This window comes from Stomoxys calcitrans, chromosome 2 (assembly GCF_963082655.1).
Source record: "Stomoxys calcitrans chromosome 2, idStoCalc2.1, whole genome shotgun sequence".
NCBI lineage: Eukaryota > Metazoa > Arthropoda > Insecta > Diptera > Muscidae > Stomoxys > Stomoxys calcitrans.
This window is the reverse complement of record NC_081553.1, coordinates 84,438,404-84,462,878: the sequence shown is the minus strand read 5'-3', so window position 1 is coordinate 84,462,878 and position 24,475 is coordinate 84,438,404. Positions and strand designations below refer to the sequence as shown.

The following is a 24,475-nucleotide window of genomic DNA, read 5'->3' as shown; positions in this document are numbered from 1 at the left end:
TTTCAAAATTTCATTTCTTTAGGCAATTTTTTCAAAATTTCATTTCTAAGGAAGTTTTGTCAAAATTGGTTTTTTTTTAATAAGTTTGTGAAAATTTTATTTTTGTAGAAAGTTTTGTATAGTGCCTTTTTCTGTTTTTTTTTCTTTGTTTATTTTTAGTTGCTTTCAAATTCTCCCAATATGAAACAGATCTTGTTTAGTTTAATTATTTTTTTCTAAATTCTTATTGCAATTTATTCAATTCTTTTTTGGGTTGTGGTGCATACAAAAAAATCGAGAAAAGATCTAAAAATTTGTTACAAAATATGTTTATCAGTTTAGTTTTTCTTCGATTTCATACATCTTTCGATTCAATTGTGAGGCTTCGTTGAAACCCTAACTTTTTGTAATGTTATGAACATTTAAACTGGTATTAGCCAACTTATTAGAGTTGTTCTCAAACGTTGCGATTATATAGATTTGCGTGAATTTCGCAAACTAGAATAAGTTAATGGCGTCGAGGATATATTCTCCATGGTGTAATAATCTTTGCCTACACAGCATTGGGTCCAAGATCTACGCGCACTTTTATCGAACACTACGAAATATATGAACAACACAAATCCTTGCAATGTAGATGTCAGGCTAAAGGCAAATGACAGTAGGTGACTTTTGAATATGTGGGCGCATATGCCGAATAGCCATGTTATCCCCAACAGAAAGAAGAGCAGTATGCCGAGGTGCACCTGCCTAGTGAAATCCTTTTGGTCTCGAGAACATTTGAATTTTTTCTGTGAACGCCTTAAACTGCAAAGAATGTAGAGGAAAATCCAAACATTGACTACAATCACCACGCAAAGTGGCAGAAATATGCCAAAATAGAAACTCCTTCCCGAAGGATAGCAAAAGGTGCCGATGACATCGCCATTTTCTGAAATTGGTAGATACGAATCGGGATCGTACAACACTACCACTGCTGTAGGTATAATTGGGCTAAGCCAGGCGCCTGCAATATACATTGCAACCTCACAAGGACTTCGTTCGGTTCCGAAAACAGTTACGTAGCGGCGGTACTGCAAAATGGCTATGATTAACATCCAAAGGAATAGCACTAAAACCAAATACTGTAGGATGGCACCTTCAGCATAACAATGCATGATTTCGGTTGCATCTATCAACATATCACGTAAATCAGGCACATTTATGATCATAAAGTAGGCCATGATCAATGTCAAGACGAGACAAATATTTAATAGCAACATATTGGAAGATTGTGAACGCCATTTTTTAAAGCAAATGGCTGTTAACCATATGCAAAACAGACCGAACAATGATAGGACACAACCAACAATGGATATGATTTCCTGACTGTGACCCATGGCTATGGTAAGGACGGTTTCATCAGCGTCATAGTCATATTTGTAATTTATGCCTACAAGCGCTCCAAATGGGGTGAGTCGTGTGATTTTGCATACTGCAGCATATTTGGTATAGAATTCACTGGCTCCAGTCATTTTCCATTTCTCCTTGTAGTCATAGGTGCCACATTGGGGCTTTTCATTAGAGATCTCGTGGTTGTTACCGAATATGAGGGGTACAGATCCGGGTAAGTCATCTGAAATGATAGAAGAAAGGAAATGGGTTATAAGTGACATAGGTAAGGTTAGTTTAGGTTGAAATGAGGTTGCGGATATTAATCCGCCCAATGGAATTATGGACATTAGACCATCCCATGCCATAGAGGAGAATTTTTTTTGCAAATAGAGAAATGTATACCCTACATTTTGTTTCCTTTTGATCCCAAGTAGCATAAAACGAAATATTATGGCGATCGGGTTGCGATAACCCATGCCGCCATGCCGCCACGACGTCCAAAGTTGGATGTTGTGTTTTCTAAGGGTATTTTAGGTCCTAGCATGAAATTGCTATACAAGAATACAATTATATGAAATCTTATGTATAACCAGTAACGAAGGACTGTATAATACCCTACACCTACCCTATAAGTACAATGTGGGAGCTATATCCAATTCTGAATCACGGACCTCGGCGAGCAAATAAAGGGTGATTTTTTTGAGGTTAGGATTTTCATGCATTAGTATTTGACAGATCACGTGGGATTTCAGACATGGTGTCAAAGAGAAAGATGCTCAGTATGCTTTGACATTTCATCATGAATAGACTTACTAACGAGCAACGCTTGCAAATCATTTTCAGTGAATCATTTTCAGTGAAATCATTTTCAGTGAATCGACAAATTTTGTTCAGCGATGAGGCTCATTTCTGGTTGAATGGCTACGTAAATAAGCAAAATTGCCGCATTTGGAGTGAAGAGCAACCAGAAGCCGTTCAAGAACCGCCCATGCATCCCGAAAAATGCACTGTTTGGTGTGGTTTGTACGCTGGTGGAATCATTGGACCGTATTTTTTCAAAGATGCTGTTGGACGCAACGTTACGGTGAATGAACACATTTCGAACCGAACACTGATTTTGGTAATAAAATTCAATGATTTGCAAGCGTTGCTCGTTAGTAAGTCTATTCATGATGAAATGTCAAAGCATACTGAGCATCTTTCTCTTTGACACCATGTCTGAAATCCCACGTGATCTGTCAAATACTAATGCATGAAAATCCTAACCTCAAAAAAATCACCCTTTATATGATAGATATATCTAAATCTGGGCCGATTTTTATGAAATTCACCAATAATATAGAGAGTCATAAGAAAATCCTTCCTGCAAAATTTCGAGAGGATCAGTTAAAAAATGAGCACTTTATTGCAATATTTCTTAAAATCGGACGAACATATATATGGGAGCTATAACTAAATCTGAACCGATTTCGATCAAAGCTCTCAGATACTGTGGCAGTCGTCGAAAAAAGCGTTTTGCAAAATTTTGGCAAGATGGGTCAATAAATGCGTGTTGTGACTCTGGAAGTTAAAATCGGGCGATATATCTGAGAGCTATATCCAAATCTGAACCGATTTCTTTGAAATTTACCATTAATATCCAGAAAGAAAAATACATAAGAAAATACATCCTGCCAAATCTCGAGAGAATCGGTTAACAAATGACCATTTTATTGCATTATTACTGAAACCGTAGCGCAGAGGTTAGCATGTCCGCCTATGACGCTGAACATGAGAAAAATAAATGTGTGCTATATCCAAATCTGAACCGATTTTTTTCCAACTTCGATAGGCTTCGTATCTAGACCGGAAAACATGCCTGTACCAAATTTGAAGAATTTGTATACAAATTAACATAGACAGACAGACCCTCCCCCTAACCCTAATTCTCAGAAACGGCAGATCTCGGAGATGGGTGGTGCGATTTAAGCGATATTTTGTGTTCTCGCTTATAGTAACCTAAAACAAAAATTTAGTATCCAATTTTCGGATGGGGTACCTGGGGGACCGCGCCACCCAAAAAACCTACAATATTTGTATAGACCAATCACGACAATATGGGACTCAAATGAAAGGTATATAAGATTAGAAAACGTATCTGATATCCAATTGTCGGACTAAGTGTTTGGAGGACACACAACCCCCAAAACACCCCTAAATCAAACATATTTACCGACCATGGCAATATGGGACTCAAATGATAGGTATTTGCGAGTAAAATACGAATCTGATATCCAGATGTGAGACCAAGTGTTTGGGGGACCAACCCAAGCCCCAAAACATCCCTAAATCGGACATATTTACCCACCATGGCAATATGGGACTCAAATGAAAGGTATTTACGAGTAGAATACGAATTTGATATCCAAATGTGGGACCAAGTTTCTGGGGTCGAGTCCTTCCCCAAAACACCCCCCAAACATGACTTATTTACTGGCCATGGCATTATAGGGCTTAAATAAAATCTATTTGAGTATAGAATACGAATCTGATATCCAAATGTGGGAATAAGTATAAGTAGGGGGGTGTTTTGGGGAAAGGTTGATGTCATAAAATGGTTCTACATTTGGATATCAAATTCGTATTCTACTCCCAAATACCTTTATTTGGCCCCATATTGCGATGGTCAGTAAAAAATGCTGTTTGTGGGGTATTTTGGGAAAAGGGTAGACCCCCGGAAAATTGGTCCCGAAAGTGGGTATCAATTCTTGCTCTACCCTCCAATTACTTTCAATTAAGCCCCACATTGACATACTCGGTAAATATGCCCGATTTAGGGGTGTTTTGAGGATTGGGGTGGTCCCCCAAACACTAAGCCCTGAAAATATATCAGCAACATGCTCTATTCTCATATATTTGAACCCCATATTGCCATTGGCCTCAAAATTGGATATCAAACTCGTTTTCTAATCTCAAATACCATTCACTTAAACTCATTATTGAAAAAGCCAGTAAATATGGGGCATGGGCCCTAAAAACTATGAATCTCGAGCTCCACTATCTTAAAGACCCAAATAATCTTGGTGAGCAAATACGTACTACTTGGGTGTTGTTATGGTGGTGGGACGACTCCTAGACAGTTGGTCCCAAATGTTGATGTCAGATTCATGGTCTACTTCCAAATACCCTTAATTTGAGCTCCAATTCTCCATAGTCGACAAACATGACCGGTTTGGGGAGTGTTTTGGGGGATGGGGCGGCCACTTAGTGACTTGGCTTTGAAAATATATATCAGATGTGTTCTACTCTAAAATACCTCTTATGTGAGCCTCATATTACAAAGGTCAGCAAATACTTCTTATTTGGGTGGTGTTATGGGAGTGGGGTGGCCCTATAGACACTTTTCCCGAACATTAATATCAGATTCGAGCTTTACTTCCAAAGACCTTTCTTTTGATTCCCACATTGCTATAGTCGTAAATTTGTCTTCTTTGGGGTATGTTCTCGGGGATGGGCGCACCGCCAAATACTTGGCCCCACATCTAGATATCAGATTCGTATTCTACACTCAAATACCTTTTATTTAAGCCCCATATTGCTATGGTCAGTAAATAAGTCATGTTTGGGGGGCGTTTTGGGAAAGGGGTGGACCCCCAGAAACTTTGTCCCAGATTTGAATATCAGATTCGTATTTTACTCGTAAATACCATATTGCCATGGTCGGTAAATGTGACCGATATAGGGGTGTTTTTGGGGTTGCGGTGGTCCCCAATCACTTGGTCCGACAATTGGATATCAGATATGTTTTCTAATCTTAAATACCTTTAATTTGAGTCCCATATTGTCATGATTGGTGGATATATATATTTGGTAGGTTTTGGGGTGGGGCGCCCCCGCTCCCCTTAGGTACCCTATCCGAAATTTCGATACCAAATTTTTGTTTGTAGGTTACTATAAGAGAGCCTACAAAATTTCGCTCAAATCTCACCACCCATCTCCGAGATCTGGCGTTTCTGGAAATTAGGCCTCAAATTGGCTTCAAAATTGGATAAGAAATTCTCCTTATTACAAGAGTTTGGGGTTTTGGCCCTAAAAACTTTAAATATTTAGTTCCACTCTTTTTAAGATCCAAATTGTCGTGGTGAGCAAGTACTTCCTATTTGGGGGTTGTTATGGTGGTGGGACGTCCCCAAGACTGTTGGTCCTCATGTTGATATCAAATATGTGGTCTACTCCCAAATACCTTTAATTTGAGACCCATACTTCCATAGTCGGCAAGCGTGACCGGCTTGGGGGGTGTTTTGGGGGATGGACGGCCACTCAGTGAGTGGGCCTTGACAATATGTATCGGATTCGTGTTCTACTCTAAAAGCCCTCCTATTTAAGCCTTATATTGCAATAGTCAGAAAATACTTCCTATTTGGGGTGTGGTTGTGGGGGTGGGGTGGCCCCAATAGACACTTTTCCCGAATATTGATATCAGATTCATGCTTTACTCCCAACGACCTTTGATTTGAGCCCCATATTGCTATGGTCATAAATTTGTCCCATTGGGGGGATGTTTTTGGGGGGAGGCGGGCAACCAAACACTTTGTCCCATATTTGGATATCAGATTCGAATTCTACACTTAAATATTGGGTTGCCGAAAAAGTAATTGCGGATTTTTCATATAGTCGGCGTTGAAAAATTTTTTCACAGCTTGTGACTCTGTAATTGCATTCTTTCTTCTGTCAGTTATCAGCTGTTACTTTTAGCTTGCTTTAGAAAAAAAGTGTAAAAAAAGTATATTTGATTAAAGTTCATTCTAAGTTTTATTAAAAATGCATTTACTTTCTTTTTAAAAATCCGCAATTACTTTTTGGGCAACGCAATACCTTAAATTTAAGCCCCATATTACTATGGGCAGTAAATAAGTCCTGTTTGGGGGGTGTTTTGGGGAAGGGGTGGATCCCCAGAAACGTGGTCCCACATTTGAATATTAGATTCGTATTCTTCTCGCAAATACCATCCATTTGAGTCCCATATTGCCATGGTCGGTAAATATGTCCGATTTAGGTGTTTTTTTGGGGGTTTGGGTGTCCCCCTAGCACATGGTCCGGTTTGTTATCCTGAATATTTCAATATTTGAGTCCCAAGAAAATCGGTTCAGCCGTTTCTGCCGTTTCTATAAGGAACACACTAACAACCAAGAGTCAAGAGTAGTCATCTCAAACCAGTGATGCTCCGAGGATAAATCCATCAAAGCTACAAGCATGTTATGTGGGTACAACGCATCTCGGCCTATTAATACGGTGCGGTCGGTTGCTTCATTAAAAGAAATACAAAAGGAATTGACATATATATTCTACACGAACACAATACATTTCTAGAGTACGAATAATTGAATCATGAATGGGATAAATAAGTCGCTTGATCACTTCTTCCGTTGTCATAAGCCGCAAAACTATATGGCATAGAAATAAATTGTAAACAGTATAGAGTGTTAACAAAGTAAAGGCCGATCCGAAGACACGAGTGAACTATAATTGAATTCCGTTTTTGTTTGCACTAGTCTACAAGCTCATTATTCCAACATAAAATCTCAACTCTTATGTTGCAAAACGAAATAAAGTAAAAGCTTAAACTTTCAATCAATTTACCTGTATATCCAGGTAGCGACATCTTCATAATAACACTTGCCGGTGTAATTTCATTGTCCTTATTATTGACAAAGAAATTCCCATTACGGTATAGAGAAAATCGTATAGCTGTCACACTTTCCGATGCCTCCTTTTGCAATGTTTGCCACACATCTTGGGGAATAAAGCTGGCTACCTCCAGATGAGGTTCATTTAAAATCTCCTCCAGCGTTTGATTCAAATGTATGTAACGAAAATATGTCTTTGTGGCAGTGTCATACAGAATCGATGTTTCTTGCGGGTTTTTCATGCTATACACAGCAATGCCGGATATATTCGAACAATGCGGATTTATAAAGAAAACACTGGTAAGATCCTCTTCGATTTTATTAACTCCACTTGGGATCTCTGAGCATTTGTACGTTGGCATTATAACATCGGCCATATCATCCAAATAGGTTTCGACGGTTTTCAACAAATTGGTTGGGGTTTCTATTTGTTTCGAACTGTTGACAGCATTCTCGTTGGAATGCATTATCAGGTTGGTGACTTCGACCACTTTCGGCATAAGTTCTGGGCTCTTGTCCGTCGCAGTGATGGTCTCCAATATGTTGGTAGAGATCTCAAGATCTGTAGCTATTCTCACGGTATCAGGCTGGGATAATATATCTGTCAATTGTTTGACTGCTTCCTGATTTGTTTTATTATCGGCTTCCACTTCCTTGTAGAGATTAGTTAGGTTGAGGGTCACTATTTTTTGTTCCAATGCGAGCAGGCATTGTATGTTTTTGTACTTTTCCCCCTGCTCCCAATTGACCGTGTAGTTTTTGCTATTGTAAACACATTTACGTGTCAAAGGCAGACCAGTGTCAAGCAGACAAACATCTTTGGTCTTAGCATATTCTCCCAGCTTTGCTGAAGGCCATGTATTGACATGCCGTTGGTGTACTTTGTTTTTCTTGAGATAGACATGTACAAAGGATTCTGACACACAGCTGTTGGGTATAAAATCACATTCCAGTAGTTCAATTCCTCTAACATCGGTGTCCCATGTTGCTGTTTTGGTCTCATTACTACGATAACACTTTCTCTCTAACGGCAATCCTGTATAATTTGAACACAACTGGTTGACTTTGTGCCATCCTGTGCGCATGGGCGACCAAATGGCAAGAACTTCAATTTTTTTGACAGTCTCATTTCTTCCTCGAATATGAAACTCAGCATCGTATATTTCTTTGTCGCACAATTGCCCCGCGTAAACCACCGACGATAAGCTAATGATATAAAGTATTGAGATAAATTCCAACAATATTTTCATTTTCTTTTTATATTATAAGACGAGCGATGATCTTTCGAGCTGAATATCTGACCACTGACTGGTGTCCGTCGTTGAAGATTTACATACTGTTTATTTATATCCTATCTATGGTTATAGATGTAGTGTTTTATTGGTTTTATCGTAAAAAAGGGTGATTTGAATAATCATTTGCAAAGGAATTGTGTAGATTGAGAAATCCCCTTTTATCAGTTTAGTAATTTGATATGAGCGGTCTATATCTATATCGAGAAGAGTGTCTCTGTGAGGGGTCAGGTGGCATTGACTCTTACTCAAATACTGAGGGCCAATGATACTCGAAATGACCGGCCGAGTTATTGGCGCCTTCAAAAAACAAATGGTAAACATCAGCATCTGTTCCCAGGTTAGGGGCGGCTGGAGCTAGCGTCAGATCTTGGAGCAAGTGTCTTGCTACATCAAGGGATTCCTATGAGATTTCACATAACTTATGCGGTTGGGGCGCTGCGCCAGTAACCCCCCGCCGGAAAATTATAAGGGTTACTCTAAGTTTGGCCGTGCCTAACTTTGGATACCCAACATCATGGATATATTAATCATCCTACTATACCTTCCAACATAGGTATATATAAAGTAAAGTATATATATTCTTGATCGACATGACACTTTAAATCGAACTAGCCATGTCCGTCCGTCCGTCTGTCGAAAGCATGCTAACTAGCTGCTTGAAATTTTGCACAAATATTAACTATTAGTGAAGGTTGATTGGGATTGTAAATGGGCCAAATCGGTTCATGTTTTAATATAGCTACCATATAAACCGATCTTGGGTCTTGACTTCTTGAGCATCTAGAGGGCGTAATTCTTATCCGATTTTGCTGAGATTTTGCACGTGGTGTTCTGGTATCACTTCCAATAACTGTGCTAAGTATAGTTGAAATCGGCTTTGAACCTGATATAATCTGATATAAACCGATATTAGATCTTGACTTCTTGAGCCACTAGAGGACGCAACTCTTATCCGATTGGCTGAAATTGTGCACATGGTGGTTTGGAATCACTTCCATCAATTGTGCCAAGTATGGTTCAAATCGGTTCATAACCTTATATATATATATATATGCCATATAAACCGATCTTGAGTCTTGACTTCTTGAGCCACTAGAGGGCGCAATTCTCATCCGATTCGGCTGAAATTTTTCACGTGGTGTTTTGGTATCACTTTCAACGACTGTGCTAAGTATGGTTTATATCGGTTCATAACCTTATATAGATGCCATATAAACTGATCTTGAGTCCTGACTCCTGAGCCACTAGAGGGAGCAATTTTCACCCGATTTGGCTGAGCAACAACTGTGTCAAATTTGGTTTAAATCGGTCTGTACCCTGATATAGCTGCTATATAAACCGATCTTTTATCTTGTGTTATTGAACCACTGGAGGGCGCAAATCGGTTTATAACCTTATATATATGCCATATAAACCGATCTTGAGTCTTGACTTCTTGAGCCACTACAGGGTGAAATTCTCATCCGATTCGGCTGAAATTTTGCACGTGATGTTTTGGTATCACTTCCAAGGACTGTGCTAAGTTTGGTTCAAATCGGTTCATAACCTCATATAGATGCCATATAAACCGATTTTGAGTCTTGACTTCTTGAGCCACTAGAGGGAGCAATTTTCACCCGATTTGGCTGAACAACAATTGTGTTAAATTTGGTTTAAATCGGTCTTATTGAACCACTGGAGGGTGCAGTTCTTTTGTCGAGGTGCGATTTGTCTGAAATTTAGCATGAAATTGTTTGTTATGACTTCCAACAACTGTGCCCAATATAAATCAAATCGGTATATAACCTGATATAGCTGCCATATAAAGCTATCTTGGATCTTGACTTCTTGAACCACTAGAGAGCGTAATTCTTACCCGACTTGGCTGAAATTTTGCATGAAGTATTTTGTTATGACTTCCAAAAACTGCGATAAATATGGTTCAAATTGATACATATCCTGATATAGCTGCTATATAAACCGATCTGGGGTCTTGACTTCTAAAGCCTATAGAGGGCGCAATTCTTATCCGATTTGGCTGATATTTTGTACAACGTCCTTCAACATACGTATCGAATATGGTCTTAACCAATCTATAGCCTGATACAGCTCCCATAAAATTTAGCATGAAGTATTTTGTTATGACTTCCAAAAACTGCGATAAATATGGGTCAAATTGATACATATCCTGATATAGCTGCTATATAAACCGTTCTAGGGTCTTGACTTCTAAAGCCTATAGAGGGCGCAATTCTTATCCGATTTGGCTGACATTTTGTACAATGTCCGTCAACATACGTATCGAATATGGTCTTTACCAATCTATAGCCTGATACAGCTCCCATATAAACCGATCTCCCGAATATGGTTCTTGAGCACTGAAATATTACCCAATGACTTCTACTATGATCTTAAACAATAAATTTACTTATGGTCCGAATCGGACTATAACTTGATATATCTCCAATAGCATAAAAATTATTTCCCATTATTCTTTGTTTGCCCATAAAGAGATACCGCACAGAGAACTAGACAAATGCGATCCATGGTGTAGGGTATATAAGATTCGGCCCGGCCGGCAGATCGGTCTATATGGTAGCCTTATCTAAATATTGTCCGATCTGAACCATATTTAAGTCAGATGTCTGGAGGCTTAAACCTTTGAACGTAAAGGTGTATCGAAAGCGGCTTTGTAGTCAATTAAGAGATGGTAAGTGCTAATTTGTCCTTCTCGGGTCTTTTCCAGGGTTTGGCGCAGTGTGAATATCTTGTCCAGGGTGGATTTACCAGGTCTAAAGTCGCATTGATAGGGCCAAATTATCTCATTGACTTTAGGTTTTAATCTTTCACACAGTACGCTCGAGAGTATCTTGTATGCGACGGGGAGGAGACTTATTCCTCTGTAGTTGGCTCATTTCGTCTTGTCTCCTTTCTTGTATACGGGACAAAGTATGCTGAATCATCTTCTAGCCAGATTGCGTAGATAAGCTGATGCCTACGCCTTATCAGCGTGTCGCCTCCGGTCTTAAATAGTTCAGCGGGTAACCCGTCGTCTCCTGCTGCCTTGTTCTTCAGTCGGTTCACTGCCACTTGGACCTTATTCTGACTAGGAGTTAAAAATTCTATACCGTCATCATTGAGTGGTTCTGCGGTATCCTCTTCGCCGCCAACGTCGGACACTAGCAGTTGGGTAAAATGTTTTTTCCATATCCTCAGCATGCTATCTGTGTCAGTTACCAGATTTCCTTCTTCGTCTCTACAGGAGGATGTGCTTGCACCAAAGCCATCGGTTTGATGTTTAATTCTTTGGTGGAATTTCCGCACTTCATTCTGACTCCTGTACATCTCAATTCGCTCCCACTCACGTCTTTCCATTTCATTTTTATACCCACCACCGAAGGATGGGGGTATATTCATTTTGTCATTCCGTTTGCAACACATCGAAATATGCATTTCCGACCCTATAAAGTATGAATATTCTTGATCAGCGTCGAAATCACGCTACAGTCTTCAAAAATAGAGATATTGAGCTGAAACTTTGCATAGATTCTTTTTTTTTATCCATAAGCAGGTTAAGTTCGAAATGGGCTATATCGGACTATATCTTGATATAGCCCCCATATAGACCGATCCTCCGATTTAGGGTCTTAGGGCCATAAAAGCCACATTTGTTATCCCATTTTGCTGAAATTTGGGACAGTGAGTTGTGTTAGGCCCCTCGACATCCCTCTTCAATTTGGCCCAGATCGGTCCAGATTTGGATATAGCTGCCATATAGACCGATCCTCCGATTTGGGGTCTTAGGCCCATAAAAGTCACATTTATTGTCCGATATCCCTGAAATTTGGGACAGTGAGTTAAGTTAAACCCCTCACATACTTCTTCATTATGGCCCAAATCGTTCCACATTTGGATATAGCTGCCATACAGACCTATCCCCCGATTTAGGGTCTTAGGCCCATAAAATGCGCATTTATTGTCCGATATCCCTGAAATTTGGGACAGTGAGTTAAGTTAAACCCCTCGACATACTTCTTCATTATGGCCCAAATCGTTCCACATTTGGATATAGCTGCCATGTAGACCGATATCTCGATTTAAAATCTTGGCCCCATACAAGGCGCATTTAGAATCCGATGTCACTGAAATTTGACACAGTGACTTATGTTAGGCTCTATGACATCCGTGTCGTATATGGTTCAGATCGATTTATTTTTAGATATAGCTACTAAAAAGACCAATATTTTGTTATACACAATTGAACAATGACTCGCACTTATTAGTATTTGGTCCAAATCGGAACATATTTCGATATAACTGCTATGGGACATAGGTATGCAATTTTCACAAGATTTTTATGAAATGTGGATTACATATATTACAAGGTGTTTCAGTCTCCGACTGACCACAAGTCCACAGCCAAATTCATGTCTCGTGTTATGGAAGGTATAGTATGGTTCGTCACCGTTTGGTGTTGTAGTGACACCATTCGCAGTCTATCGCACTTCCTGTAAGCTTCTAGAGGGCGCAATTCTTATCCGATTTGGCTAAAATTTTGCACGTAGTATTTTGGTATCACTTCCAACAACTCTAGTTCAAATCGGTGCATAACCTGTTATAGTTTCCACATAAACCGATTAGACTTCATGAGCTTCTAGAGGGCGCAATTCATTTCCGATTTGGCTAAAATTTTGCGCATATCGTTGAGAAATGACTTCAAACAACTGTGCTAAGTATGGTCTAAATCAGTTCATAATCTGATATAGTCGCCATATATACCGATCTCCCGATCAGACTTCTTGAGCTTCTAGAGGGCGCAATTCTTATCCGATTTGGTTTGAATTTTGCAGATGTCGTTTTGTTATGACTTTCAACAACTGTGCCAAGTATGGTTAAAATTGGTTATAACCTGATATAGCTGCCACATAAACCGATCTTCCAGTTTGATACTCTGAGCCACTGGAGGTCGCAAATTTTTACTCGATTTGCCTGAAATTTTGAAGGTGGTATTTTTCTATGACCTCTGACAGCAATGAGAAGTACATTTCATATCAGTCAATAATTTGATGTAGCTCAAATAGATATTGAAAGGGTCATTTAAAAAACTTGACAAATGCGATCCATGGTTGAGGTTATATAAAATTCGGCCCGGCCGATCTTAGCACGCTTTTACTTGTTTTTCCTGTTTTTCCTGTTCTTTCGATTTTCCATTTTATTGTAATCAATGTTAATCTGTCCGCCTATGACGCTCCTCCCATATGTACAATTTTACACGATATGACCTTTTTAGGCTGTAGTAGTCACAATTTTGGTTCGATCTTAAAAAAATTTATTTATTCTAATATATGTGCAAAATTTCATTTATAAATCGGTTTAGTTTTAGATATAGCTCCTATATATATCTTTCATACGATATGAACTTTTAAGGCTGAATTAACACGATTTTGATCCGACCTTTGCAAAATTTTGCCCAAGACGTATTTTTGGGTTGCCCAAAAAGTAATTGCGGATTTTTCATATAGTCGGCGTTGACAAATTTTTTCACAGCTTGTAACTCTGTAATTGCATTCTTTCTTCTGTCAGTTATCAGCTGTTACTTTTAGCTTGCTTTAGAAAAAAAGTGTAAAAAAGTATATTTGATTAAAGTTCATTCTAAGTTTTATTAAAAATGCATTTACTTTCTTTTAAAAAATCCGCAATTACTTTTTGGGCAACCGAATATTTTATTTTCCAACTAGCTGACCCGGGCCCGCTCCGCTGCGACTTCTTTTACTTTATATGGAACACAATTTTCCTTGGAACATTTATTTTCGACAATTAAACAGCTTTTTGTACCATCCTACGAAAATAGTATCGTTTAACAATATAAGTGCCTTTATGCGAATCCCATATGATCTTTATTGGGCAACGAATTTAAGTTTGTATGTAAGGTGTACTCCATTCTTAAAATACTTCATTTCAGCCCGATATTCTCATGATATCTGATTTAGGGGTGTTGTCGGGGGTGAGGTGGTCCCCCAGCAGCAGCATCGTGCTCTTCTTTCAAATATCAGCATCGTGCTCTTCTTTCAAATACCATTTATTTAAACCCCATATAGCCATTGGTTTAGGTGAATGAGGCGTCCCCCAAACACATGGCCCCAAATTTAATTATCAAATTCGTTTTCTAATCTCAAATACCTTTCATTTGAGCCACATATTGTCATGGTCGAAAAATTTTAACCCTTTGGGGGGTGTTTTGGGGAAGGGATGATGCCCTAAATACATGGTTCTACATATGGATATCAAATTCGTATTCTACTCCCAAATAACTTTATTTGAGCCCCATATTGCGATGATCAGAAAAAAATTGCTGTTTGGGGGGTATTTTGGGAAAGGGGTAGAACCCCAGAAAATTGGTCCCGAAAGTGGGTATCAATTCTTGCTTTACTCACCAATAATTTTCATTTAATCTTCACATTGACATGTTCGGTAAATATGCCCGATTTAGTGGTGTTTTGGGAATTGGGGTGGTCCCCCAAACACTAAGCTCGGAAAATATATCAGCAACGTGCTCTATTCTCATATATCTATATATAATGTATTTGAACCCCATATTGCCATTGGCCTCAAAATCGGGTATCAAATTAGTTTGCATAATTTCATTTAAACATTGCAAAAGTCAGCAAATATGTCCGGTTTGGGGCCCTAAAAACTATAAATATTTAGTTCCCCTGTCATTAAGACCCAAATTGTCTTGGTGAGCTAAAACATCCTATTTGGGGGTTGTTATGCTGGTGGGACGTCCCCTAGACAGTTGGTCCCTAATGTTGATATCAGATACGTGGTCTACTCCCAAATACCTTTAATTTGAGCCCCATATTTCAATAGTCGGCAAACATGACCGGCTTGGGGGGTGTTTTAGAGGATGGGCGGTCTTGAAAATATATATCGGATTCGGGTTCTACTCTAAAACCCCTCTTATTTGAGCATCATATTGAAATAGTCAGCAAATACTTCCTATTTGGGTGGTGTTGTGGTGTTGGGGTGGCCCCATAGACACTTTTCCCGAATACTCAAAAAGACCTTTCATATGAGCCCCATATTGCTATGGTCGTAAATTTGTCCCCTTTAGGCGATGTTTTTGGGGGAGAGGCGGTCCCCAAACTACTTGGTCCCATATTTGGATATCAGATTAGAATTCTACACTCAAATACCTTTTATTTAAGCTCTATATTCCCTTGGTCAGTAAATAAGTCGTGTTTGGGGGGTGTTTTGGGGAAGGGGTGGACCCCCTAACACTTGGTCCGACAATTGGATATCAGATACGTTTTCTTATCCTAATTGACTTTCATTTCAGTCCCATATTGTCGTGATTGGTCTAAATATATGTTTGGTAGGTTTTAGGGTGGGGCGGCCCCCCTAGATACCCCATACGAAATTTGGATACCAAATTTTTATTTTTAGGGTACTATACGAGAGCATACAAAATTTCGTTTAAATCGCACCACCCATCTATGAGATCTGGCATTTCTGAAAATTATAGTAAGGGGGAGGGTCCGCCCCCCCTTCCGACATCAAAAAATTTAGTACCCTATTTCACCACGGGATCATTATGCACCATCTGTAAAAATTTCAAGAAAATCGGTTCAGTCGTTTCTGAGTCTATAAGGAACACACAAACAAACACAAATAAATTTTTGTGTATAAGATATGTGTGCGTAATTTTATCAAGATCGGTTCAGTTTTCGTTATATCTCCCATATATATCTTTCATCCGATATGGCCTTTGTAGGCCATATATACACGTATATTGGAAGTCGTAGAAGAAGTCATTGTACAAAATTTCAGCCACATTGGATAAGAATTGCTCCCTCCAGAGGCTCAGGAAAAGTTTGTGTGCTTTCGACAGACGAACGGACAGACGGCCGGACATGGCTATATCGACTTAGAATGTCAAAAATTTATTTTCTTTGTTGAAGCACAGATCAATATTTCCAAACGGAACGGCGAAATAAGTATACTCCCATCCAATGGTGGAGGATATAAAAATCATGTCGCCATTATTTACATCTACAACAATCAAAGAGGCCACCGCAGCGCAGAGGTTAGCATGTCCGCCTATGACGCTCAACGCCTGGGTTCGAATCCTGGCGAGACCATTAGAAAAAATTTTCAGCGGTGGTTTTCCCCTCCTAATTCTGGCAACATTTGTGAGGTACTATGCCATGTAAAACTTTTCTCCAAAGAGGTGTCGTACTGCGGCACGCCGTTCGGACTCGGCTATAAAAAGGAGGTCCCTTATCATTGAGCTTAAACTTGAATCGAACTGCACTCATTGTATGTGAGAAGTTTGCCCCTGTTCCTTAGCGGAACGTTCATGGGCAATATTTGCAATTTTACTAACCATCTGATTCACTTTTACACCTGTCCATGGTATAGTTTTGCATGTTATGTTTTATTGTGAGACCACAATATCTAATTACTTGTTCATCTTCTCTTTTTCAGGTCCCCTTAAATTCAAAGTGGTAAGTTTTCTTTAAAATTTTAGATACACAATACAAAATATTGGGTTGCCCAAAAAGTAATTGCGGATTTTTTTAAAGAGAGTAAATGCATTATTAATAAAACTTAGAATGAACTTTAATCAAATATACTTTTTTTACACTTTTTTTCTAAAGCAAGCTATAAGTAACAGCTGATAACTGACAGAAGAAAGAATGCAATTACAGAGTCACAAGCTGTGAAAAAATTTGTCAACGCCGACTATGTGAAAAATCCGCAATTACTTTTTGGGCAAACCAATACATAGAATATGTTTCAGTTTTTTTTATTTATTTAAATATTATCATATAAAACTAAAGGAAATTAAAATATTTTTACATAAACATAAGCTAATATTATATCTATCCCCGACTGTTGGTAAATTTTGCCGACCACATTGTCGTGCTTTCCTCTAGGCTGTTGTAGGATTTTATGCACCATATTTTTGTCCAAGATGTTCGTGCATTAAGATCGAATACCACAAAAAAGAGAAACAATACAAAACCCTGCAACGTTGAGGTCAAACAAAAGCATATGGAAAAGACCATTTTATTACTTATATGGGCCACAATGCCAAATCCCCATGCTAAGCCCAGCAGGAAAAATAACAAAATTGTCAAACGCAGTGGCACCACAGAGTTCTTGCGGGAACCAACTCGTTTAGATCGCATCAGGGAAACTCCCACGCTGCACAGTATATAGAAGAAAATTCCGATATTACTCATAATCACCAGACATATCGGTAGCAAAACTGCCAAATACAAACTGCGCCCCGAGGGATAGCAGATGGTGTTATTATCTCCATAGGGCATATATGATGTGGAATCAAAATATATAACCAGAACTGTAGGCACAACGGGCAATCCCCATGCTGCCACGGCATATTTGCACAGAAAATGTTTAGGTCTCTCAACTCCAATTACTGTGACATAGCGTTGAAATTGCAATACGGCTATAAAAAACATCCAGACGAACAGAACCAAAATCGTATATTGCAAAAAAGCTCCTTCTGCTATACAATAGCCAATTTTGTTCATATCAATGAACGTTCTATGAAAATCAGGCACATTGATAAATATGAAGTAGGACATGATTAGGGTTAGTACAAAACATATGTGCATTAGAAGTTTATTTGAGGACTGCGAACGCCATTCAGGGCAACAAAGAGCTGTCAACCATATGCACAGCAGGCCAAATAGCGATAGTGAGCAGCCAACAAGTGAGATAATTTCCAAAGTCATTTCCACCATGACTGTGAGAGCCACAGAATTACCAATCATTTCGCGATGTTTGCGCAGACCCAAGAGTGCACCGAAATGGGTCAATTGGCGAGTTTTACAGAGCACGCGATGCAGCTCGTTAAACGTTTCCACTCCGTTAGCATTCCAGGTCATGTAGTTGTAGCGGCCACATTTTATATCTTCACCTCTTTCACCGGAGTGAGATTGAAAAATGACCGGTAAGTCATCGGGAAGATCATCTATAGGAAAGAGAACAAAAATCACTTTCTTAATTACTTTGCGGAAAGCAAAAAATTATTTCAAGAAAAGCTAAAAATATTATAAATGATTAAGTAAAAAAAAAAGAGGAAAAACCCTAAAACCTCGGACAGAGAGAGGTATTTGGTTGTAAGATGAGTAGTAATGACTGGACAAAATAAAGAGGTGGTATTTAGCGTTTGGTCCCGGGTCACGCTCAGGTCACACAGCCTAGTCTAGTAGAAATTGAAACAGTTATATCTGCCGAAACTTATTTGAGCCAGATGCGCCATGTTTCCTCAATAAGGCGATTGCGATATCTAACAAGGTAATATACTTAGGTGTGATCTTGGGCAGGAAACTAAATTGGAAGTGTCACATTCAGGAATGTACTGAGATGGCTCACAGATGTTGGGCACTATGTAGACGAACCGCAGACTCGAAATGGGGCCCGAATCCGAGGATAGTCCACTGCCTCTACAGGAGCGTGATTAGACAAATACTTTTTTTCTGTCAGCCAACACGCAGGGGATGTTCCCTATGAATGCAGTGAATTGCGTTGGCGAGAGGAAATTAGGAATTGGAGGGCTGAAAAGGATGTAGTGCTTATTGACATTTGTCTTAAATCTTAAGATGTCAAAGTGGGTGGGAAAAACATTAGCCGGAAGTCGATTCCACATACGAACCGTTCGGGCGAAATAAGAATTCTCTCTATAATGCATTGTGCGGTCCGCTGGCCAATCTATTACAGAAGGGGTGTGAGTTCCTGGAAAGTCTAGTATCCCTGACATACATCCTCACATCAGGAATAAGAAGACGAATATCAGACGAACACACACAATGAAAGTACCGATAGAACAGCGCCAAACAACCCACATTGCGACGATGATGAAGAGAGACAATAGAGTTGGATACCCCACTGTCCCCAATCAACGCCATCGTTCTCCTCTGTACACGGTCCAGTAGCTCCAGGGATGATTTTGAAGCTCCAGCCCATACATGTGAGTTGTACTCCATTTTCGGCCTCCATTTTCTTACGTCTCAGTAGTTTGGTGGACCGCTTTGGAGAAAAAGTGCAACATAAGGACCATACAATAGGTTCAGAGAACATGTTGTCTTGGTATAGGCAGAGCGAATAGCACCACGCCCACTAGGCCACTGGAGACTATTCTAGATATTCGACCCATTGACATACAGATTAAATGTGAGGTAGTCACTGCGGCTATAAGACTTAAGACGATGGGAGAATGGATTGAGGATGGGAGCAGCTTATACCATCGCGGTATAATCGAGGCGACGATAGGAAACCCGGAAGGAAGGCAAGAGGTTTCCCATCGGATACCTGAGACGAACCTGGAGGTCGAGTGCCAGGCACTGCTGGATTGACGGAACCCTGGTATTTCCATCTGGAAGATCATGTTACATGGATGGATCAAAGCTAGAGGACAGAGTGGGCTTGGGGTTCTACATTGAGAACCCAGGGACTGAGATCTGTTTTAGACTGCCTGTCCATAATACGGTTCTGCAGGCGAAGATCTGGGCGATCATGGAATGCGTGAGGTGGTGTGGTGCTAACGCCAGGGCGTCGAGTGTGAACATCTTTACGGACAGAAAATGGGCATAAGGGCAATAACAACCAGGACGGTAAGGTCACGAACAGTCTACAGTGTAAGAGGCAGATTAACGCCTTCTCAGAGGATGGTAAAACCGGCATCGTTTGGGTGCCGGGCCATAACGGAGTAAGTAGGAATGAAAGGTCAGACGATTTGGCGGTGAAGGCCAGAGGAATGCCGTCAATATACTTGGTTAACCCGAAACCTTTAGGGTCGACGCAGTCCGGTTGGTAGGGCGGCGAGAGTCTGATTGGTAGGTCGGGGGATCCAGATCGCGAGAAGACAAGAAAATCCTATGGGCGAATCCAGATTGTGAGAAGACGAGTCTATTACTTAAAGAAAGTAAGGAGGAGGTCAGTATAACTATTGATACCATGATGGGACACATAGAACTATGAGCTGAATACTGTAAAATCAGTGCGGCAAGTGATAGCATGTGTAGGTCATTGCCCGGTTTTCGCGTCTAACAGATACCGGCATTTAGGTGGGGACACTATACTAGATATGAACCAACTTAGGGGAGTGGCATGAAAAACAATTAAGGAGTTTGTAAGTAGTGAGGAATTTCTCACTTAGGATTTCTTTTTCAAGGTTACTTTTTATACTCATCGCTGTTGGATAGGGGGTACATTCATTTAGTCATTCCGTTTGCGACACATCGAAATATAAATTTCTGCCCCTAGAAAGTATATATATTTCAGATCGTCGTAAAATTTTAAGACGATTTATCGATGTCCGTATGTCTGCCCGTCTGTCCAGAGTTCAAAAATTAAGATTTTGAGCTGAAATTTAGCAAAGATAAATCTTTTTGATGCACGCTGCTTAAGTTCATCAACGGGCCAAATCGGACCATATTTAGATATAGCTGCTATATAGACCGATCTACCGATAAAATGTCAAATGCCCATAAATGCTTTATTTTTCATCCGAGTTCGCTGAAATTTGAAACAGGGAGTAGTTAGTGGCTTCCTGATATCTGACCTAAATATAGTTCCAATTGGACTGTATTTAGATATAGCTGTCATATAGACCGATCTGCCGATAAAAGGCCTGAAGCCCATAAAAGCTTTATTTATCACCCGACTTCGCTGAAATTTGAAACAGTGGGTTATTTTAAGTCTCTGGATATCTGACCTAAATATAGTTCCGATTAGACTGTATTTAGATATAGCTGTCATATAGACCGATCTCCCGATTAAGGGTCTGAAGCCTATAAAAGCTTTATGTTTTAACCGATTTCTCTGAAATTTGAAATAGTTTGTAGTTTTACGCCTCTCAACATACGACCCAAATATGGTTCAGATCGGACTATATATAAATATAGCTATTATATAGACCGATCTTCCGTTAAAGGGTCTAATACCCATAAATGCTTTATTTTTCATCCGAGATCACTGAAATTTGAAACAGTGAAAAGTTTAAGGCTTCCCGACAACTGACCTAAATATGGTTCAGAGCGGACTATATAGATATAGCTGTCATATAGACCGATCTACAGATAAAGGATCTGAAGTTCATAAACCATTTATTTACTACCCGATTTCCCTGAAATTTGAAAAAGTTTGATATTTTAATCCTCCCGACAACTGATCTAAATATGGATTAGATCGGATTATATTTGGATATAGCTGCCATATAGACCTATCTCCCGATAAAGGGTCTGAAGCCCATAAAAGCTTTATATATTACCCGATTTCGCTGAAATTTAAAACGGTGAGTAGTTATATAGTCCAATATGCCGATTAAGCGTCTGAAATCCTTATATATTACCCGATTTCGTCGAAATTTGAAATAGTGAATTGTTTTAAGCCTCCCGATATCCGCCCAAATATGTTTCAGTTCGAACTATATTTAGATACAGCTGCCATATAGACCGATCTGCCGATTAGGGGTCTAAAGCCTATAAAAGCTTTATTTATTACCCGATTTCGTCGAAATTTGAAATAGTGAGTTGGTTTAAGCCTCCCGCCATCCAACCCATATATGAATCAGATCAGACTATATAGATATAGCTGTCATATATACCGATCTTCCAATCCACCATAAAAAGTAGATTTGTTGACTAAATATGTTACTTGTATATGAGTTCTCGGGACCTGAATAAAATATGATTGAAACCAGCCACTATTGAGATATAACAACGGATATAGTAGTGGAGTATAATAACATGGGCTTATTATTATATCCTTGTTTATTTTGGTTCAGATCGGTTCCGATTGGTTATTGGTGCCATATAGAACGATTTATCGATTTAAAGTCAAAAAGCGCAGTTATTATCGGATTTCGATGAAATTTGACGCTGTGACTTATTTTAGGCTCTTCGTTATCCGTATCCTATATGGTACAGATCGGTTTATATTTGGATATAGCTGTCAAAAAGACCAATATTTTGTACTACAAAATTGATCAGTGACTTAAATTTATTAGACCCCTCAATGTCCGTGCCGAATTTGAGTGCTTAAGTTATCCAATTTTCACCGAATTGTGACGAAAGGGGGGTTACACATATTTGCATACCCACCACCTCGGGTATATATGACCTTTTAATGCTGAAGAAGATGCAATTTTGGACCTTTTAAGGCTGAAGAAGATGCAATTTTGGATCTACCTTTACAGAATTTCGAATATCATCAAAACCGGTTCTGGTTTAGATGTAGCACCCATATATGTCTTTCATCCTATATCGCCTTTTCAGACCTCTTTATTATTGAGCTAAAAATTTACATCGGACTGCACTCATTGGTATAAGAGAAGTATCACCTGTTCCTTAATGGAATGTTTATGGGAAATTTAGTACTTAGACTGGGTGATGTAGGTTATTATGTAGTTGGCTCCACACGACTTTTACTTTCCTTACTGGTTTGATTTTTCATCCCCCAAAAATCTCGTATATCCGACGATCTTTCTTAAGTTCTTTCAACATTTTAAACAATTTTTGTTGCCTTTCTTTTGGTAATACTCACCATTATAACCTGGTAGGGATATTTTCAAAACATGACTTTCAGGAGTTGTTTGATTGCTGTGTTCATCCTCGAAGAAATTTGTATTCTTGTACAGCGATATCTTTAGTGCCTCCACAGCTGGTTTACCAGCCAATGTTGACCACAGCGATTCAGTAAAATATGCAGCACTTTCCATATTGGGTTCTTGCAGCAACTCTTCCACAGATTGATTCAAATACAAATACCGATAATGGGTTCCTGTGGCCATGTCATAACGTACAAATGGCATTCCATGAGCAGAACTATTGTACACTGCAATTCCAGATATATTGGCACATGAGGGATTTATATAGAAAATACTTGTGAAAGGCCCTGTGTCATGTCGAACCCCATCAGGCACTTGATGGCATTTGGAATTAGGTATAATCCTATTGGTCATACCATCAAAATATGTCTCCACCGTACTTACTAGTGTTTTGGGTGTGCCCACTTGATTGGAGGTGTGCACCACTTGTTCGTCACTATTCATCAAAAGATTTAGCACCTGAAGAACTTGCGTCACCATTGCCGGATCTTTATCACTCATGGTTATAATCTGCATAATATTGGTTGAAATTTGCAAATCTGAAGCAATGCGCATTGTATTCTCTTTGTCCAAGAGATTTTTCAATTTCTCTATAATATCGGAGCATATCATGTTGGTGATGTTAGTGGCCACACCCCGAGTTTCATGGTATAGATTGTTGAGATCGTAAGTTACCAAAGATTGCTCTATGTCACGCAAACATTTGACATGTGCAAAGTCTTGAGTTTCCCATTTGGCAGCGTTTCCATGATAGTCAAATATGCATTTGCGTGTCAACAAAAGTCCCGATTCAAGCAAACAAAGATCATGGGGCATGGCCATTTCGTCAACCCTCACATTAGGCCATTTGTTGAGATGCTTATGAAGTATTTTATTTTTTTGCACATAAAAATGTTCAAATTGTTCTTCGGGACACTTTTCACTGCCGCAGACAACAAGTTTGGCTTCTTCATCCACATTACTCCAAATGCCATTAAGATAGCCATTATGATGACAGTAACGTTCTATGGGAAGATCACTTGACGTTGAGCAAATTCCAACTGAAGTTTGGCTATCAACATTGGAGGGTAACCAAATTACCAAAGCATTATTATCCACATTATCACACCTCATTGTAGTGGGATAGATGTCTTTTGCACAGAACTCAACGTCTATGAGGCTGCTCCCTCCCTTCGACACAAACGGAAGTAAAAGAAATAAAAGTGGTAAGAGCTTCATTGGTTTTTAGCTAGCCGAAGATTGAGTAAGACTAAATTTATATAAAATTATGTGGGGCAGCGATTTCAACTTTTTGTGAGCTTATTGCGGTATGCGTATGGATGCTCTACATGGTTTGGGAAGAGTAATTCGTTCTGTCAATCAAGAAAAGTAACTGAAATTTTTTCTTCGCTGAATATTGCATTGCGATATGTCTTTTTAAATTTTGTCTTTAGGGAATATTTCAATAATATTTTTTTATGAAAATACTAAGACTGACTGATCATCGCCCAGCCCAAACGGCTAAAGCTAGAATCATGAAATTTTGCACGAATGTTGGTCTT

General features: G+C 39.3%; 2 protein-coding genes across 2 annotated transcripts; both read right to left on the bottom strand.

Annotated features, from left to right (window-relative positions):
* Positions 1–258: 258 nt before the first annotated feature.
* On the bottom strand, positions 259–8,300 carry LOC106081963 (adhesion G-protein coupled receptor G2-like). Its single transcript, XM_013244247.2, has 2 exons — positions 6,973–8,300; positions 259–1,594 (listed from the first exon to the last, which is right to left on the bottom strand). Exons 1-2 carry the CDS (start codon positions 8,267–8,269, stop codon positions 450–452), a joined length of 2,442 nt encoding a protein of 813 aa, XP_013099701.2. The 5' UTR covers positions 8,270–8,300; the 3' UTR covers positions 259–449.
* Positions 8,301–17,178: 8,878 nt separating this feature from the next.
* LOC106081954 (adhesion G-protein coupled receptor G4) lies at positions 17,179–24,151 on the bottom strand. The gene is made up of 2 exons (XM_013244235.2): positions 22,871–24,151; positions 17,179–18,296 (listed from the first exon to the last, which is right to left on the bottom strand). Exons 1-2 carry the CDS (start codon positions 24,045–24,047, stop codon positions 17,179–17,181), a joined length of 2,295 nt encoding a protein of 764 aa, XP_013099689.2. The 5' UTR covers positions 24,048–24,151.
* Positions 24,152–24,475: the final 324 nt, after the last annotated feature.

Coding starts and splice junctions, on each gene's coding strand:
- LOC106081963 (XM_013244247.2), bottom strand. CDS start 8,269: ATGAAAATATTGTTGGAATTTATCTCAATACTTTATATCATTAGCTTA. Junction 1,595..6,972: donor GTCGCTACCTGGATATACAG/GTAAATTGATTG, acceptor CTATCATTTCAG/ATGACTTACCCGGATCTGTA.
- LOC106081954 (XM_013244235.2), bottom strand. CDS start 24,047: ATGAGGTGTGATAATGTGGATAATAATGCTTTGGTAATTTGGTTACCC. Junction 18,297..22,870: donor ATCCCTACCAGGTTATAATG/GTGAGTATTACC, acceptor TCTTTCCTATAG/ATGATCTTCCCGATGACTTA.